At 32.3% G+C, this 19811-nt stretch overlaps 1 protein-coding gene across 1 annotated transcript; it reads left to right on the top strand.

The window, feature by feature from the left end:
• The first annotated feature begins 21 nt into the window (after positions 1-21).
• LOC105143415 (uncharacterized) lies at positions 22-19422 on the top strand. Its single transcript, XM_087413184.1, has 11 exons — positions 22-1517; positions 2046-12485; positions 12930-14075; positions 14148-14282; positions 14602-14739; positions 14824-14999; positions 16450-16600; positions 17124-17297; positions 17371-17510; positions 18053-18214; positions 18285-19422. The coding sequence occupies exons 1-11, from the start codon at positions 1430-1432 to the stop codon at positions 18453-18455; spliced, it is 12921 nt and encodes a 4306-aa protein (XP_087269310.1). The 5' UTR covers positions 22-1429; the 3' UTR covers positions 18456-19422.
• The last annotated feature ends 389 nt before the right edge of the window (positions 19423-19811 follow it).

The following is a 19811-nucleotide window of genomic DNA, read 5'->3' as shown; positions in this document are numbered from 1 at the left end:
TACTTTAATATGTAAAGAGAAGGGAAATTTAATAGAAAGAAAAATGAATTTAATTAAACTAAACTTTTGAATTAAATATATGTGACCACTATTTCTCGCAGCTGTTTGCATAAACTTACGTTCATGAGAATTACAATGACAACTAGAGAATTAAAAAGACAACTTTAAATAACAATTTAAAATTATATATACTCTCGAAAATGTCAACAATTAAAATAATAATGAAGAATGGGCTAAATATATATGAGAGTGAAGCGTTGTTGTAATAATTTTATATGTGTATATCTTCAATTTATTCGGAGGACTCACGTTATTCGAGTCATCTTCAGCAAAAATCTCTGAAAATTACAAAATTGCGTTGAATTCTTAGTGAGAGAACTCTAGTCATCACATATAAGTTATCATTGCGCACATGATTGATTATTCGCAATGGATGTTTCATAAACTTTCCATGCATATATAAGAATATTTTATTATATGTATGGAAATTTTATGATACGTTTATGGGTGCTTTCCATTTGATGGCAAATGAGAATGGATTAGAATGGATTGAAATTTTTTTCTATTTGAATGCATATTTTAAAAAAATAGCGAATACTTTTTTTTAGATTTAATTGGATTCAATTGGATTCGATTAGATTCAATTGGATGCAATTACATTGAAAAACTGCATTTCTTATTCAAAATTTTGAATAGTATTGAACAGTATTCACCATTGTGTTTGTATGCACAGAAAAAGCTAATATTATTTTTAGAAAGGCATAGAGATATGCTCCATGCAATTTCTATAAATGAATAAAAATGCAGAAATGAAAAGCATTCATTTTAACATTCGTGAATCAATATTTCTGAAAATCTGAATCCATTTCAATTCATTTCAATCCATTCTCGTTTGTTGGAATATCGATCAATATAAAATTTTAACAAGATATATTACTAGATACTAATAATATCCGGATATTCGACCGGATAGTAAAAAATTGCCCGGATATTTTCCGGATTCTGGCGCATCCCTAGTCAAATTTAATGTGTGTAATTATAATATCCAATATATGACAATATTTAATTATTCACTATGATAATATCTACAATTAATAGCGAGTAGATTAAACAGAATATCAATAAAATATGTATGTATATTGTGCAATAATAAAAAAATCAATTGGAAATTCTATTCTACGTAAAACTACTTCTACACTCTCGTTTGTGACGTTTGCGTTCGTCAATTATTGATATTGCTCCTGTCAAACTGCACGAACTTTATGAACTTCATGTCGAAGCAAACACTACATGCATTGCTTTTCCATGACAGTATACCTTCATGAATCATTGTGTGATGCTCCATGGAAAATTCGTGCAAAATAGCGGCGACAGTACGTGTAAATCGTGAGCGAAGAACTGCCCCCAAGGATGCCCGTAATATGACGCTATGCGAATTATTCTTTTCATCGTATTTTACATTGCGATTTATGTGGCAAGAATCGCGATTGGTGATGATGTCGTCAAAAAGATGCAAAGTACATGCATACAATTATTTAAACTTAAATTCGTCTCAAATCATTTTTTCATTAAACGTAACAATCTTAAGTTTTTATATTTATAAATTTATATTTATATACACTATATATTTTTTATGTACACATTTTACATTTATATGTAAAAATTAAACATATTATTAACCCTCAACAATTACGGGATTTAAAGCAAAAATTTCTGTACAAAATTTTTATTGATACTATGAAATTGTAGGTAAAACAATCTGAATCTTCCTCTATCAATCGTTGTAAAAAAGATTTATTTATTCTATATTTCAAATAAGATGCTTTAGAACTTAGATGTAGTTTTTATAATTGTAATTGAGAGAGAGAGAGAGGATTAAATAACTTGTGAAGATGCTTTACAACATATAAATGTTTAAAAACTATTGTTAAGTCTATTGCTCATGCATATAGAAAAGGCTATTTTTTTATTTTAATAAACAACTAATAATCGTTTTGTTAATATTATCGTGCCTTCTCAGCATCTCTTTTTTTCAACGCTTATAGAAAGCAACAACAACAGATATATCTTCAAACAGAAAAGTGCAGCATCGCGAAATAGAGTATCTGAAATCGATAATGGAATAATCCAGATGATAACTAAGCATAATAGACAGTCATTAGGAAATAAAATCGATGGCTTTCCGCAAAACAAAAAAGTTTTAAATAACTTAACGCGAAGTCTGCGAAAAAGAAAGAAACATGTGAAAAATTCGAATAACAAGATTGTGAATCGTTGGAATAATTACACGGGCAATAATGATATCAATGAAGAGGATACCTCATTGAATGTGAGACTTCCGATCTGGCGAGTCTCGAAATCAACACTTGCCGTAATCAATATGGATTCTACGACGAATCCGTCAATCATGGAAACAAAGATAATTAATCGACCATTGCTCGCGTTTGAGAAGCCGCCATCGCAATTAGAGAATTTAGATCACTCTGTGGATAAAGCAATATTTCCTATCGCTAGGCGATATCCAAATTCGCGAAGATTATTTGATCTAAATGCTTCTAATAAAAATCTAATCCTTTCTAGAATCACAAGTCCGAAATCAGAAATTACGGTCGACGTACAAAATTCTGCTTTTAAAGGATTAAATAGCTCTAACAAAAGATATTTGCTAGTACCGATTTCTAAGAATCTGTACGTTTTGAAAAACGTCCGAGAGAATTCTCGAACAGGTGTAAATGGAATAATTATATCTAAGCGATATAAATTGTTAGAAAAAGATAAGGACAACGCGACTTCGGCAAACCTCTCGTTCAAGGCACATATGCATCACGATGTGAAAGATGTAGGTAGAGCGTATCGTAAAAAAGGCAATCTCCATTTATTTGATCACGACATGAATTATTTATATTCTACTCTTGAGTCTCGTGTTCTTAAAGAAAATGAAAATCCTACCAAAAATCCGGTGTCGCCGTCCCATCCTGACTTCCTGCATCCAGATATTGCTTTTCAGACTGATCCCAATTTAATCGACGTTACTTCTAAAATTTTCGAAGAACAAATCGTCTCCCCCATTCCGGATTACGAAAATATTTCCTTGGTGGATATTAACTCGCGCAGCAGAATCAATTTTTATGATTCGTCGACACTTTCATCACCTTCTTCCTTCGATATTTCTAATTACGATGTAGCTTCAAAGAAAATCGCGAATTACGGTCAACTGAGTACCTTCACCTTTTTATCTGAGGCAACATTAAATGAGATAAATCCGATTCGACAAAATGGTGGAAATTACGGAAACTCTTTGAAATACAGCGAGTTTGGTGTCGAATTGACGACTACCGATTTCCGAAATACTTTTGACACACTCAATGAATATATATATACACCAGCTACTTTAAAAGATGTTGAAATAGATTTAATTAACGATAAAAAAGTATTTGATACGCCACAAAGTCAAGAAGACGATTCAAAATTTTTAACGGAAAGCAACGAAGATACATCTATAACAAACTTTATAGATGACATTTCAACGCAATATAGAGCTGTCTTTGACGCATCTGCAAATGAAGATAATATTTTCTTTCCGAATATCACTAACCACTTCGTTAATAATGGCATTTTAAATAGCCAAGATATAGATAATCAGAAATACGGAATCTCGATTTCAAGTGAATATAACAATAAAATGTCAACACATTCCAACGATTTGTATTACAATAATAGATCAATCGATGAGGTATTGTTTACTAATTATACTACTGAAGTAGATTCGTTTCTTAATAAAGAAGATTACGTGACATCTGCGTCGTTACTTCTAAATACTGATGAAATATTGAAGAAAGCGCAGTCTAACGTAGTAGAAAATTCGAATGCTCTATTAATGTCAATTAAACCATTGTCTTCAGAGTTACAAAAATTGCTAGGCGCAATTCAATTAGTCAATCAAAGTATCAGCAACGTGCAAAGTAGACTGTGCGATAAAAAAAATGTCGGATCAGCGAGGACCGAGCAAGAGAGCAAAAATAGAAACGCCACAAATATTACGAAACTAGTTGATAAAGTAGATTATTACGATTCTGATTTCTCTATAAAAAGTTTTAATAATCAGTCTTTGGACAAGAGACATATTGAAATTGGAGATAAAAGTATTGCAGAACGCGATGTAAAAATTAGAAGAAGAACTATCTTTTTAAATAAATTGATGACACCGTTTTATAAGCACAAAAGCTCGATTAGCGATTTAGAGGTACAGAGCGGTCGCAGAAACTTCCTCAAAAAGAGAAAATTGAATGAGAGAGAGTTTTCCAAATCAGGCGACAAATTGTCTCATTCAAGGTTTAATAGAAATTTAAAGTCTCTGACGAAAAATTACGAAACACGAATGAAGCCAATCCGACAGTTCGGATTGAAAAAAATGAAGCGCACAACGCCAATTTTAGGATTGTCGCGTTTGATTAAAAGTGACATATCGAGCAAAAATTTTGAAGGCGGCAGACAAAATCATCAAAAGAATCATCAAATAAGTAGATCGATAATTTCACCGGAAAATACATTCTTTTTAAATATGTCTGGTTCTGATAAAGAAAAAAAATTTCATCCTATTGATCCACAATTTTATAAGGAAGCGACGGCTTATCTTGATATACTTGAATTATTGGGTAAAACTAAAAAAGTAGAATACGCTACTGAAATATGGACCACTCAGAAACTAACGGAGTCGTTGCCATCATTAATTTTCACAACTACAGAATTTTTTGTACCTACGTTAACATTTTTACCGTACTTTATCGAGGCACCGATAATTACAACTTCCAGTACAATCGCAGAAGAGAAAGAAATTTTCGAGATAACTAAATCGTCTTTATATGAATACATAACATCGCCGATTACGTTAAGTGCTTCTATAATACCAATGTCGACTACGTTGCCACTATTTTATATGACAAAATTAACAATTCTTTCGATGGAGGAAACTGCAATATCAATCACTGATTTAACTATAACACCAGTTGTTGCGATTACTGAAGTAACTGAAATTCCTATCACAATTCCAATGATAGAAATTTTTACAACCGAATCTGTCATGCTATTAACTGCATTTTTAGAAGATATGACGGATATTACTTTAAAGATTACAGTTCCTGTAGCTACTGAAACTTTAATTGAAGAGATACCCGCTTTAACCGTTGTTACAGAGAGAGAAATTATGGAAAATATATCAACAAGTCTGGCAACGGAAATAACACAAAGTTCATTTATTGAAACAAATATATCTTTATATACATTCTCGACATTACTTGAAACTACACAAACAGAATTGATGATTGAAACTACAACTTTTATCGTATCAGTTTTAACATCTCTAGCAACAGCTTCTCAAATTGCAACATCAGAATCTGTTGGCGAGAATATAACTTTGTATAAAACTGAGAGTACTACTGCAATCGCAAGTTCGCCTATGGTTTTAAAACAAACGGAAACGATTTTAAGTACATCGACAAAAATTGCGATAACAACTTTAATACCGGAGGACGAGAGTCCAGTGTCACAGATTGAGAAAACTATAACCGCGGAGGAAACAGCTACAGAAGTTCCAACGACTACCGAAACTCCAACGCCTACTGAAATTATAATAATTACTACTGAAACTTTAACAACAGCTACGGAGATTCCAATGACCATAGAAGCTACAACAATTACAGAAACTTCAATTCTTACTGAAATTTTGACAACTCTTAAAACTCCAATTACTGAAGAAACTACAAGTACTAAAACTTCAACGCTCAGTACAACGTCACTTAAAATTGAAACAACCGAAATTTCGACAACTAGCAAAACTTCGACAATTACTGAGACTTCATTTATAAAAACTACAATAACCGAAATTCTACCGATTAATAAAACTATAACAACTGCGGAAACACCAACTATCGAAACTTCGACAGCCAGCAAAATATTAACGATTAGTACAATTCCAACGATTATAGCTACAACAACAACGGAAATTTTAACATCTACTGTAATTTTGACAACTCTTAAAACTCCAATTACTGAAGAAACTACAAGTACTGAAATTTCAACGCTCAGTACAACGTCACTTAAAACAACCGAAATTTCGACTATAAAAACTACAATTACCGAAATTCTACCGATTAATAAAACTGTGACGACTGCGGAAACACCAACAACTATCGAAACTTCGACAGCCAGCAAAATATTAACGATTAGTACAATTCCAACGACTATAGCTACAACAATAACAACGGAAATTTTAACATCTACTGAAATTTTGACAACTCTTAAAACTCCAATTACTGAAGAAACTACAAGTACTAAAACTTCAACGCTCAGTACAACGTCACTTAAAACAACCGAAATTTCGACTATAAAAACTACAATTACCGAAATTCTACCGATTAATAAAACTATGACGACTGCGGAAACACCAACAACTATCGAAACTTCGACAGCCAGCAAAATATTAACGATTAGTACAATTCCAACGACTATAGCTACAACAATAACAACGGAAATTTTAACATCTACTGAAATTTTGACAACTTATAAAACTCCAATTATCAAAGAAACAGGTACTACAATCATAACGCCTACTGAAACTACTCTAATGCCTATTGAAACTAAAACAACTATTGAAACTTCGACAATTACCGAAATTACAACATCTACAAAAATTACCGAATTTCTAACGACTAATAAAAGTGTAATAACTCCAGTGGGAACTCCAACATCTATCCAAATCCTAACAACTAGCGAAATTCCAACGACCAGTACAATTCCAACGACTATAGTTAGAACAACAACAATAACGGAAACTTTAACACCTACTGAAATTTTAACAACTTACACAACTCCAATTATTAAAAAAACTACAGGTGCTAAGATCTTAACGCCTATTGAAACTTCAACGCCTATTGAAATTAAGACAACTACCGAAACTTCGACAATTATCGAGATTTCAACAACTATAGAAACTACCACAATCAGCAAAATTCTAACGGTTACTGAAACTCTGACAACTACAGAAACAGCGTTTACCGAAACTCCGACAACCAGCGAAATATCAATGACTAGTCCAATTCCAACAATTACAGAAATTACAGCCATTACTGAAACTTTAACACTTACTGAAATTATAGCAACTACTAAAATTCCAACGATTAAAACAACAGTAAGTACTAAAGGTTTAACGCCAACAATTACGGAAACTCCATCAAGTACCGAAACTCAAATAATTACCGAAATTTTAACAATTACCGAAAGTTTAGGATCCACAGAAATTCCAGTAACTTCAACTACATCTATTACAACTGTGTTTTTCACAACATCAGAAAGTACTACATCATCCATGACAATGTCCTCGAAAGAATTTTTCCCAACACCAACTCTGACTACTTTGACTACAATTATTACTACTGAAACAGCTGAGACCATTTTAATTCCTTCGACGACATCTATTATAACGCTATTACAAACGTTGATTACAAATACGACGCTAAGTGAAACACTGTATACTACGATTTCTAGCATGTTTTTGACTACGACAAAAGGAGCTGTTACAACTTCTTTCAAAACTGCAATTCCAACTACATCATTAAAAGTAACAACGACAACGCCACTACCATTAGTTACAAGCACAATGTCAAGTGAAATGCCGAATACTACGCTTTCTACATTTTTAATAGAAGAGACTACAGTTTCTTTAATACCTACGACAGCATCTTCATTTGAGACATTACACACTAAAGCTGCATTGCCAATTCCTACAACGGTATCCACAATCGAAACGATTCTGACTATATCATCCATCTTGACTGTGAACGCCACAGTCTTCACTACAACTGCTAGCACAATCACAGAAGAGATCCTCAAAAGTACAATATCTCCGTTTACATATTTGACGGTAACAACGCCTTCTATCACTCAAATTCCAATCAAGCCTATTGTGATGGATACTGGAACAACAGCTTATGAGACTACCTCTACCTTAGTTACTTCATCTCTTTTAACAGAAACCATTACAGGTACGACGTCTTCTATAATAGAATATGAAGAAACTAAAGAAACTGAAGAATATTATGAAACAACGAGAGAAGAAATAGCGACAGTTACAAGTACAGCTAAACTAACAACGACAGAACATACAACTTGGATTACTACAAAAGAAGTTACTATCGAAGAAACAACACCAATAACGTTTTTTACTACTTCGTTTTCTGTTGAAACGATTTCAGAAGCAACTTCTCCCGTAATCGAAACGATTACTTTGTTCACGATAACTAAAGAAACTTTATTGATTGAAAAAATCGTCACTGTTACTCCTGAAACAATGATTGAAGTTACATTAATTTCCACTGAAACAAGTACAATGCCAACAATAGAAACAAGTACTACGAGTACCAGTTTGGCAGCAGTCGCGACGACTGCTTTACTTTTGGAAGAAACTGCCACAGAAATTACAGAAACAAGTTTGATAACAACTGCAACTGCTACATTATTGCCAACTACTAAAAGACCAGAATATGCAACAATTTTAGAAGCTGCAATTACCGTGACGCTTGCTCCATTTTCCGAATTAATTCTATCAATAATAATTACATCGGAAACGCCTGTGACTACATCGGAAGTTATTTCTACATTGTCAACAACTGTATCAGAAGAGTTTACGACATCAACGACTGAAAGTCCATCAATAACATACACTACTCAAATTTCTATATTACTTATCGAAACAACCATTTCTCCCATTGTTTCAATTTCGACAGAACCTACTGAAGAATCGCTAGAAGCTGAAACGGAATATTATGTAGCAAAAGAGCCATTTTACGAAGAAGAATATGAAGAATATGAAGAATACGATACTGAAATACCGACTGATAAGTGGTATTATTATGACGAATACGAAACCACGACAAAAGAAACAGCTATGACAGAATATACGGAATTACTTAAAGAAAAGGCAACGAGTCCGCCTTTTATTGAAGGTACAACGACATCTTTATATAAAATAAAAACTTCAGAGTTTACAAAATACCTAACACATTCTGAAACTGCATCAACTTATATTAATGTGACTTCAACCGTGGCTACTCCAGAAATATCTTATACCGAAAAAATTACTTCAACTTCTATCTTAGAAACATCCACATCGACTATAGTTGAAAATGTTACAACGGTTAAAATGGAAACTGAATTAACAGCGTCCACTGTAAGTAAAGAAGAATCAACAACAATGTGGTTTACTTTTGGTTCTACTGAAGAATACACTCTTCCCTCTTCAACAACTTTCAAAATTCCAACGGATTCACTTGACTATCTAACGATTCCTCCCAGGTATACGGTTGTAGAACGGTTCACGCAAATCTGGGTTACTACACCAAAATTCATTACAAAGCCTAAAGAAATTCCAAAGATTGCATTGACTACAATTCCAGAACAAGTTTCAGAGACTGAGACTACCGTGGAAAAGTTAACTTCTTTTTTCATCTCATCAACGCAAACGACGTTACCGGAAAGAGAAGTTATTGAAGTGTTCGCAACAACCACGAGTACTGTATCTTCTGAAATGGAAAGTATCAAAACCGTTTATGAAGTTATCACTTCAGCGATGACGGGAGAAGAGACTATCCCGAGTGTAACACCATTTATCACATCTGAAGCTGAAACTGAAATTACTACGATAAAACCTGTATTTACTACGATGAGCAAAACTGAACGAGAACAGAAAGAACAGTTACTACAACAGTTACTACAACAACTCGACAATCTCAAACAATATGAAAAAGAGATAATGGAGAGAGAAGAAAGGCTCAAGGAAAAAGAAAAACAGTGGGACATAGAAAAGAAAAAACGCTTAAAAATGATGCAACGTGAAAAAGAGAAAGAGAAGAATATTACAGTAACAACTGAGGGCTATCCTACAACTACTACCAGTATCTCGATTACATCTCCCATCTATACTATTGGTACAAATTTAACTATGCCGACTACAGAAATTGAAATTACATCCCCTGGTTTCGAGATATCTATTACTACGTTAAGTTTAGTCGAAATTACTACGGTTCCAACTAAAACAACTCTATTTAGTATCACAGAAAAAATCACATCCGAGATATATACTACAGAAGAAATGGAGGAAATAACTACAGAAGAAAGTACATCTGTGACATATACTCCAGAAAAAACAATTATACCTTACACTATAAAGAAAACCACATCTATCACATACATTACAAAAGAAATAGAGGAAACGCAAATTACAGATTATATAACTTTGACACCGTATGTTACTACATCTATCATGGATTTGTATAATATCGGTTTAGCTTCAATTGAAACTGCAACTTCGTATGCTACCAAAGAAATGTATACTGTAAGTTACGTATTCGAAACGACTCCGTTTAGTATAACAGAGGAAACCATATCTGTGACATATACTATGGAGAGAGTGACATATACTACGGAGGAAGCAATAGAAGAGACTACATTTACGCCATATGTTACGGAAGAAATAGAAGAGACTACATTTACGCCATATGTTACGGAAGAAATAGAGGAAGCGCTTTACACTACGGAGAGAAGCACAACTATTACATATTTCACAGAAGAGATAGAGGAGATACAAATTACGGATTACGTAACCTTCACGCCGTATATCACTACATCTGTTGTAGATTTATATAGTATTGGCTTAGCTACAATTGAAACTACGACTCCTTATACTGTTAGAGAAATATATACTACGAGTTACATAACTCTAAGCGAACCTTTATTCGTTTCATCTACCATTACTAGTCCAATTACATTAGTCACCAGTAAGTTCATTACTTTACCTATTACTACATTTAGTACAAGATTTGAAGAAATCAGTGTAACTTCAGTTACAACCCCTACGTGGTATACCACAGAAGAAACCATTACTAGTCCAATTACATTAGTCACCAGTAAGTTCATTACTTTACCTATTACTACATTTAGTACAAGATTTGAAGAAATCAGTGTAACTTCAGTTACAACCCCTACGTGGTATACCACAGAAGAAACATACATAGCAACTTATACAGATATTTATGGTAAACCTTTACTCACTTCATCGGAATTAGAGTTCACTTTATCGACTATGGCTATTAGCACGACTACAGAGGTAAAGTATTATGAGGAAATAGAAAAATTGAAAGAAGAATTGCGCAAGAAGGAGCACGAATTAAAAGAGAGAGAAAAGATTCTGCTGGAAAGAGAGAAAAAATTAGAGAGAGATATAATGGAATTTAATAAATACATGAAAGAATTTGAAAAGAAAAAAATATTAATTATACCGTCCGAGAAATCGACTATGCTCACGAGTTTATCAACGCCAGTACCGCCGACTGAAAGAATTACTATAAAAGCTCAATTAACAACGCAGATTGAAAGAATAACCGAAAAGAAAGAAAATCGAACGACTACAAAGATGGGAATTACTCAATATACAGAAATGAAAGATATCGAAGAAAAGAAACAAACAACATCTGTTCCTGAAAAAACTGTCACGCAGGAAGAAGAAGAAATAATAACAAAACGAATTTGTCTGAACGTTTTAGAAAATACAACGATTCCTTTCGATAAAAGAAGAAGAAATATTGTAACTAAAAAGATCTGTCTGCCGTACTTTCCGGAAAAAAATGAAGAGAAGAAATCAATTGGTCGATTAAGCAGAAGGCTTCTTGCTTTACCAAGTACGAAGAAAATTAAAAGATCGAGATGGGATGTTCCATTAAATTTTCGGCATCGCAGAAGAGAGAAAGAGACTACTCGTAAGATTGACAATCTGCAGCTGTCGAATTATGAATGGCTGAGCAATATCACTAAGCCATTGCAATATTTTAAAGGTTTCTCTAGGATTTATAAAAAAATGAAGAAATTTCCAAAAAAGATTGCAATGCAAAAAAACACGACCTACGATTTTCAAAATTGTACTTCTCTATATGAACAACATGTTTTTGATTATTATGAAAGTGTCTTCCAACCAACTGCGACGTTCATGGATAGTAAGAAATATGGAAAGAGAAACGCATTGTTCAGATACGATTTGATTACTACAAGAAAAAGTGACGACAAAACAAGTGTTCGAAAGAGAGACGTTTCATCGAGAGAGAATAATGAACGGTTTTGGTCGAAGAAAAATACAGCCAATATTTCAAATGAAAAAGCAACAATCAAAGAAGATGAAATTTATACGGTAAACGTACTACACCTCAATTACGATGAAGAACAAATGCATAAAGTAATATCTGCTAAACCAGATGAAGACGAACTAACAGCAATTTTATTTGAATCAAGTGATGATATTTATGTAACTGATTTTGGAAAAGATAAGAAAATCACAACGCCAAACTATAAGAATGAAGAGAAAAATGAAGATAATGAAATATCAGACAAAATGGAGAAAAAAATGGAAGAATATAATGACTATATAGAGGATTTAATAGAAGGTATATATGCTAAAAAGATCTTAACTTTTCGAATATCATGATTCTATGCATTCTATGAGTTTTCATTTTTTTATATTTATTTACATTATAATATTATTTGTGTGCATTGCGCAAATAATCACACTCGGAGAAAAACATAATGATAGAAACTATAAAGGTTATAACTATATAAGCTTTTTAGAATTAATATACATAGTTGAATAAATTGTTGCAATAACTATAACAGTTTATTCAACTATATATTAATTCTATAAAACTTGTATAAATTATTAACTTTATAGTTGACATCGCTATCCTTTTTCTGTATAATTAAATTATATCTTCATTTTTAAGGTTTTATTGCAGTAGATATGCAGTAGATTAGAGAATCTATTTTTTCTTATATGTATGACATTGTAACATATATATTTCGAATATTTCTGTTAAATTTTTTAAATATTATAGATTATATGAATTATAAGGAACATGAAACATCAACACAAACATATGATGGAAGATTATTAGATAACGGAAATAAGGATAAAAGAATGACAGAAAATAAAACAGAATTATTGAATCAAGCATGGCCTACTGAGAAAAATACAATGTATCATTTAGGCGGCACTAGATTATGGGAACTCGATTTTGTTACGGAACCCACATCAGTTGTATTATGTACAACTGATAAAAGTAAAACCATTGATGGATCGCTCCCCAGAACGACCTGTTTTGATGTTGTTCTTAAAAGAAATGACAAAATAAAATCTAATATATCTTATTATAAACACCACCTTAATAGCAATAAGATAACGAAACATGTTTCTATTAAAAACCGAGATGCCAGTCTTGAAAACATAACGAGAATGAATGCATTGCGTTATAAGTTAAGAACAAAGCAACCCAGGGTAGCAAAGAAATTAAAACGCGAATCGCAAAAATTCGAACCAAATCATTACAAGCAGGAAAGTTTCGAAAAGAAAAGAATAGTAAGACTTAACGATTTCCGATGTACCAGCGAAGATTCAACAGTGAAAAACCGCAAGCTGTGCATTGCTAATGCAAACAAATTGAAGCGTCAAATTGTTAGGCACAAAGATACAAACAAACACAAAAAGAAGCAAGTAGCAAAATCGCGAACATCACAAAATTTACACTCCCTTCATAATACAGATAACGGTGTCGTAAAGAAAAAAAATGCATACCGTAAAACAACAACTGCTAATCAATCTCTTCAAGTAAGGTCCATTGACGATAAAAAAAACAGTGAGAAAGTAACGCATCCTAATATCATAAATCGTAAAAATAAATCAATGTCTGCGTCGCATAAAATCCATAATTGTTTTAATTGCATTTGTAATATCGCGAATGTAATTAACAACATAAGATCTGTATTTGACAGAGCAAGCTTCTCATTAGACGAAATTAAGGCACTTAATTGCAGCGAATATAAAGAGATACAGGACAAAATAGTGATCTCAATGGATTCCGACATGGAGGAAGCCAAAGAATTTCCCCAACCGCATTACAACATCGAATCACTTAAGGGACAGAAATATATCAAACTAGGAGAACTGGAGAACAATTTGAAAATCAACTCGGAACTTGACAGCGGTACTTCCATCGCGAGTTTTTCATCAAGTATTTAATATTAAACATGACAATAATATAAAGAATTTTTTCCAGATAACGATGTTATCTCATTACCCGGTCTTAATCTCAATTTACCCTGTAATCAAGACGGCAATGGTATCACGTGGCTATCAAGCATTAGCAGACCGAGTTACACATGGAAAAGAACGGACGGCATTGCACTCTTCGGTGCGGCATTACATTGTCCTGTTACATTCGAATTCGAAAAGAAGCATTTCACAACGAAAGACGTCGTCACAGATACAAGGCTCAATATCGAATAATTTTTGAAATATTATGTATGAAAGATGCTTCAGTAGTTTTACGTTGGATACACTACATCTTAAAAAACTATTCGTTATTGAGTCTTGTGTCTATGACACATTTCTTGTTCTACATTACAAGTTACATTATATGTGAAAACTAACTCACCAGAATCCAATTTTTCGTATAATTAATGTGTGATTCTTTCGGTGAAATTTGGAACTTACGGAATCGTTCGTTGTAGGTTTCGTGACGGAAAACGGCGATTTGGAATTGCGAAATGTGAACGCGAAAGACACGGGAAATTATACCTGTGTCATGAAGTATATGAGCCCCGATAATGAGGAATCCGTGGAAACCACTTACGAAATCCATTTGCAAGGTAAATCACTAATTGAAATTTATATTTTAACGAATTCGAAGGGGCGATAAATGATTCGTCGATCTAAAAAGAGGTCTTTTGCAGTTGTCACGCTGCCGAGGTACATCGTGCACGGAGAAAATCGTTATCATGTACGATCTTGCGACGAAGAGGACTTGGATATGCTGGTAACATATCTACCCCCAAAATTGAACAATATTATATGCGAGGCAGATGTTTGCAACGCTTACGTCTTAACGCCGTCTTGCTCCCGAAGTCAAGTACGTTTCCTTATGTTAGAGGAAAGTGTTACCGATAACTGACATATATAGATCTTCTAAAGAGATACTTCCTTATTTCTTGGAAAAACTAACTATTGCATTTTATTAATTACTGATAAAAATATGATTTGTTTAGAGAGGTAAAAACTCATAATTCATACATTTGTAGCTTGTTTCTAACTAAAATCAGCTAAAAACAAATTCTATAAATGCAAAAATAAAATTTATGCAATTTTCTTTTGCAAATTGCATAATTTATATTATTGATAATATTATATCGCTTTACATGTTTGTAGTTTCCTAAATCAGTTTTCTTTGTATTTTTGTCTTATTATGGGTTTTATAAAGTGCAATGTAAACCATCATCCGATGGCGCAACATCCCAAGACGGGACAGAGCCTTCTCATGAGGTTTTCCTAACAATAGATTATTTTCTAGAGGAATTAGGTTGTTAGCCTAATATCCAATCTCCAGCCTGGAGGATCCATACATATATCCACAGATATATATGGAATCTACAGTTTAATGCCGGATCCGAACGGCGCTGATAATCAAAGATTTCTTAATCATTAGATGGAGTCATTTTTGGCTATTTAATGTGAAAAATCGCATATGTGGGATTGAATCCGAATTTACAGATCGCGATTCAATCGCACCGAGCGGCAAACCACTCGACACCTCGCAATGTAAATCAGCATATCTATAAAACAGACTATAAGCTTATACCTTAGGGTCACTTTACGATTCGCCGATTAGCTTAATCGGCCGATTAGTCCAATAGCATTTACCGTCAAACGAAATGATAAATGCAATTGACCAATTTCAATGGACTAATCGACCTATTAAGCTAATCGGCGAATCGTAAAGTGACCTTTAATTTTTATAGTGTTGCATTATAGTATCGAATAGCCCTATTGAAATTGAAAGCAATCGTATATATTTATAAGAAAATTTTCAAAAAAAGAAACTGTCGTGTTACATGTTTGCAAAACAGCATAAAGTACCTATGTATATGTATAAATGAACGAAAAACATTTTATATAAAAGTGAAAAGAGTGTAGAAAATAAACATATTTATTTGTAAGTATTTGTGTAGATGGTTCTTATAAAAAAAAAAGAATAGGAATATGTGACATTACTATCTACTGTATCAGTTTTGGGGTTCATTTTGTCAGATTTTTGCTTATCTTACGAAAAAGATGATTATTGCAAAATTATAAAAAGTATTATAAAAGCTGCTATATTTTCTGATAAAAGACACTTTCTAGCTTATATTTATATTTCTAAAGTTTTTATTTTTAGCTTCCGTTTAAGAAATATTCTTATTTCTATATTCTTATTAATCCAAAAACAAAATAGTTTCAATGATCTTCTTCTACTTCATAAAATGAGATACATTCTCCTGGACTCTTAATTTTGATGTACTAATGTGCGCTATTCTTGGTCATAGATTACAGTGAATATTCTGTTAGTGCCATCGCATATCGTTAAACTAATGACGGTCGATCCCAAACGCTGCAATGTCTTCTGTCTTAAAGCCATTCAAGATAAACTCTCGCTGATACTGAGTAAAAATCTGCAAATCTTCCTCGAGAAGACTAGTTAGTTGACAAACATATATTCGTTTTACCTTGTCGCAACATACTCTCTACTTTTTTACAATACAAAAATTAACTTCATCCATTCTATTTTGTCCGATTTTGTCTGTACACATTATCGCTCAAAAATATTTATCCATTCTTTATCTTTCTTAATTAAATGAAGAGAATTTTAATCTTTCTTAATCTTTTAGATGTTAGGTTTGATAATAATGTTTAATAGCTCAAAATTTTATTAGAATTAGAATGAAATTTAAGTGTATAAAAAACTATTAAAATCAAAGTGGACAAAATACTTTTGAGCGGTAATGTATATTGCATTTTCATTAAAGTTTCGTTAAGTTACAAAGAATTTTTTAACTTTTCTATTCAGAACATATATTCTCTCTCTTTCTCTGCAGCAAAATATAATAAAATAATTAATAAATATTTATAATTTTATTGGATTAAAATGAAGGAATGTTGCGGCTTTATATAACTCACAATACATAGAGACAATACACTCTATAGAGTTCTTTAACTATAGTTATTTTCAGATTACCGCATTACGAGCAGAGACTGGTGCCGATCGTTGAAAAGTCGTCGTTCGCAAGACGGAAGAGAGGAAAAACCGATGCAAACGTATCCACCGGAAGATCCAGTAATATCGGCTTGTTCTCCAGCTGCCCAGCGGGATATGGTCTTCGTGATACACATTGTGGTAAGTGATTCGCATGTCAGGCAAATCAATACGATATAATTAATTAATTAACAGCTGACGAATTTTCTTTCAGTTCCTTGTAACGTGGGCACTTATAGCGAGGATGGAACGTCGCACTGTAAAAGATGCCCACCCGGTACGTATCAACCGAATCACGGCGCTAGAGTTTGTCGTACGTGCACTAATCCAACGACAAAAGGTTGTTACAATATGGTACGTATCCAATGCAGCTTGTAAAATATATGCACAGTATAGTCTGAAGAGTTTCTAGAAAAAAATTTAAAAAAATCAACAAATTCAGATATCAGCTTTTATTCATATACTTATATATTTATTGTGCTTTTTTCAATACAATACAAATTAACTTCATCAATTCTATTTTACCTGATTTTGCCTATACACGTTATTTTATCTACTTTGTCTTTCTTAATTAAATGAAGAGAAGATTTAGTCTTTTATAATTTTCTCTTTTAGATATTATTAGACTTAATAATGATGTTTAATAGCTCAAAATTTTACATTTTACATATGTAAAGAAAATATGATAGAATTGGAACGGATAGGTATAAAAATTATATATGTATTTCTTTTCCAAAATTATTTTTAGTGATATCTGATGATGATGATGATGATGATGATATAAGTTATATTTATCAGTGTGGAAATTGGCATTAATCTTTAAGACTAGCAAATAATTTTTAATATCAATTTTTCACATTAATGATTTATTATACATAAATCATTTTCTCTTATAGCTCTGGAATTCTTTCTCCGCTGTAATGGTAACTTTGGCAAGTATTGGCGCGATACTGTTGATATGTTTGCTGTTACTATGGATAATTTGCTGCGCTAAGAAGAAATTCTGCGTAAAGCGAATAGCTGGTCTTATTATCAGGGAAAATACATTTGAAAAAGAGGTAAAATTGCAATGTATTAAATTTTAAGAAATGATAGAAGATAAATAATTGATTTTTTTTTACTTTACAGAATGTGGAGGAGCAACCGTTGATTAAGGATGCAAATGAAAACGAAGATCAGCAATGGGACAGCGAGTACAGAATCAAGAAAAAGAAAGGAAAGTTTTATGTAAATAAAAAACACCGAAAACAGAACGAAAGAAAAAAATACAAAACGCACGTTCGTAAAATTCTGGAATAATACGATAAATTTTTATCGATCTTAAAAATTTTCGTGTTAAATTTAGCAGAATTTAAGTTATTGTCCAAAGTTAATTTCGTTTTTTATCTCGCTATAGCTATACGAAGATGAATGGGGATCGCATCGTATAAAGAATGTCCCAATAATTAGTCCAGATTCTTATCGATCTCATGAAGATTATAACAATCGTAAGTATCTTTTGATAAACATATGAAATCTTCCGATACTGCTTCTTCACATAAATATTGCGTATGTAATAACTCTATTTTATGTAGATTATCCAAAGCGGTCATGTCGTAAAGGACCGCGCCTGCCAGAATGTGATTTTGATACATGACAAAAGACATATCTGTAAGAAAACTTACTGCAAATAACGAAGAGAATTACGTATTTTAAGAGAAACCTGTAAGATATTTTAGGCTCAATTATTAATTGAAAAACTATGTAATATTTATCCGATTACGTACATATATTTTTAATATATAACTATATCTATTAAATAGCTATGTATTAATTACATCTTTGTATTGGAGAACGTATATGTTATAAATAAATGTTGTATGCATAGTATATGAACACAAAGCATTTCGAGATATTATTTTAATTATATAATTATATAATTTCAACATTTTAGAAGCATCGATTACATTGTTTGATAAAAAATGACTTTTTTTCTAACATTGGAACGAGATAAGTCCAGAAGTTTTTTTTGGATGCTGAATGCAAATCTAATTTCCAAAGCTCCATTACGTTACAATGTTGAGAAAACAGTTAGTGGCAGAAAAAGCTTGTTAAGTATTTTGTTGTATTAAATATATTATATCTATAAAATGTGACGTGCAGATGTTTTATTGCAATCATGATAGCATAAAGACAAGAGTATGCTCTTGCTCATATTTTCGAAAGCGCCAATCCAGGGATTTGTTGTTCACTCAATGTTAAACAAGGATACAACCCTGACGAAAAGTTTTTACGAAAACCTACATAAATTGAAATAAGATTTTAGAAATTCTTTGTTTCTCGTAGATATTCGTAGTGAGACGTAGAGTGACGTTGTTTAAGGGAGGAGGATTTCCTGGTTTTCAAATAAACAACGTTACGTCTCATTATCGAATATCTACGAAAAACAAAGAATTTCTAAAATCTTATTTCAATTTATGTAGGTTTTCGTAAAAACTTTTCGCCAGGATTGTATACATTTTTTAAAAGTATTTTACTTTGAAATGCATTTTCAACGGAATTCGAAGCCCTGTAATTCGATTACAATATTATAAATAAAGTCTTTCTGACGGGAATATTTAAAATTTTTTAATATTTTGATTTATATGATTGATATATATAATTGATATATATATA

The sequence above is a fragment of the Acromyrmex echinatior genome, chromosome 14, assembly GCF_024713525.1.
Source record: "Acromyrmex echinatior isolate Ae372 chromosome 14, ASM2471352v2, whole genome shotgun sequence".
In the NCBI taxonomy this organism is placed as follows: domain Eukaryota; kingdom Metazoa; phylum Arthropoda; class Insecta; order Hymenoptera; family Formicidae; genus Acromyrmex; species Acromyrmex echinatior.
This window is presented reverse-complemented; position numbering and strand designations above follow the sequence as displayed.

Excerpts from the sequence above, each read along its gene's own strand:
- LOC105143415 (XM_087413184.1), top strand. The coding sequence starts at position 1,430 with ATGCGAATTATTCTTTTCATCGTATTTTACATTGCGATTTATGTGGCA. Across the intron at positions 14,076-14,147 it reads CAACTCGGAACTTGACAGCG|ATAACGATGTTATCTCATTA; the intron begins GTACTTCCATCG and ends AATTTTTTCCAG. Across the intron at positions 14,283-14,601 it reads GGACGGCATTGCACTCTTCG|GTTTCGTGACGGAAAACGGC; the intron begins GTGCGGCATTAC and ends CGTTCGTTGTAG.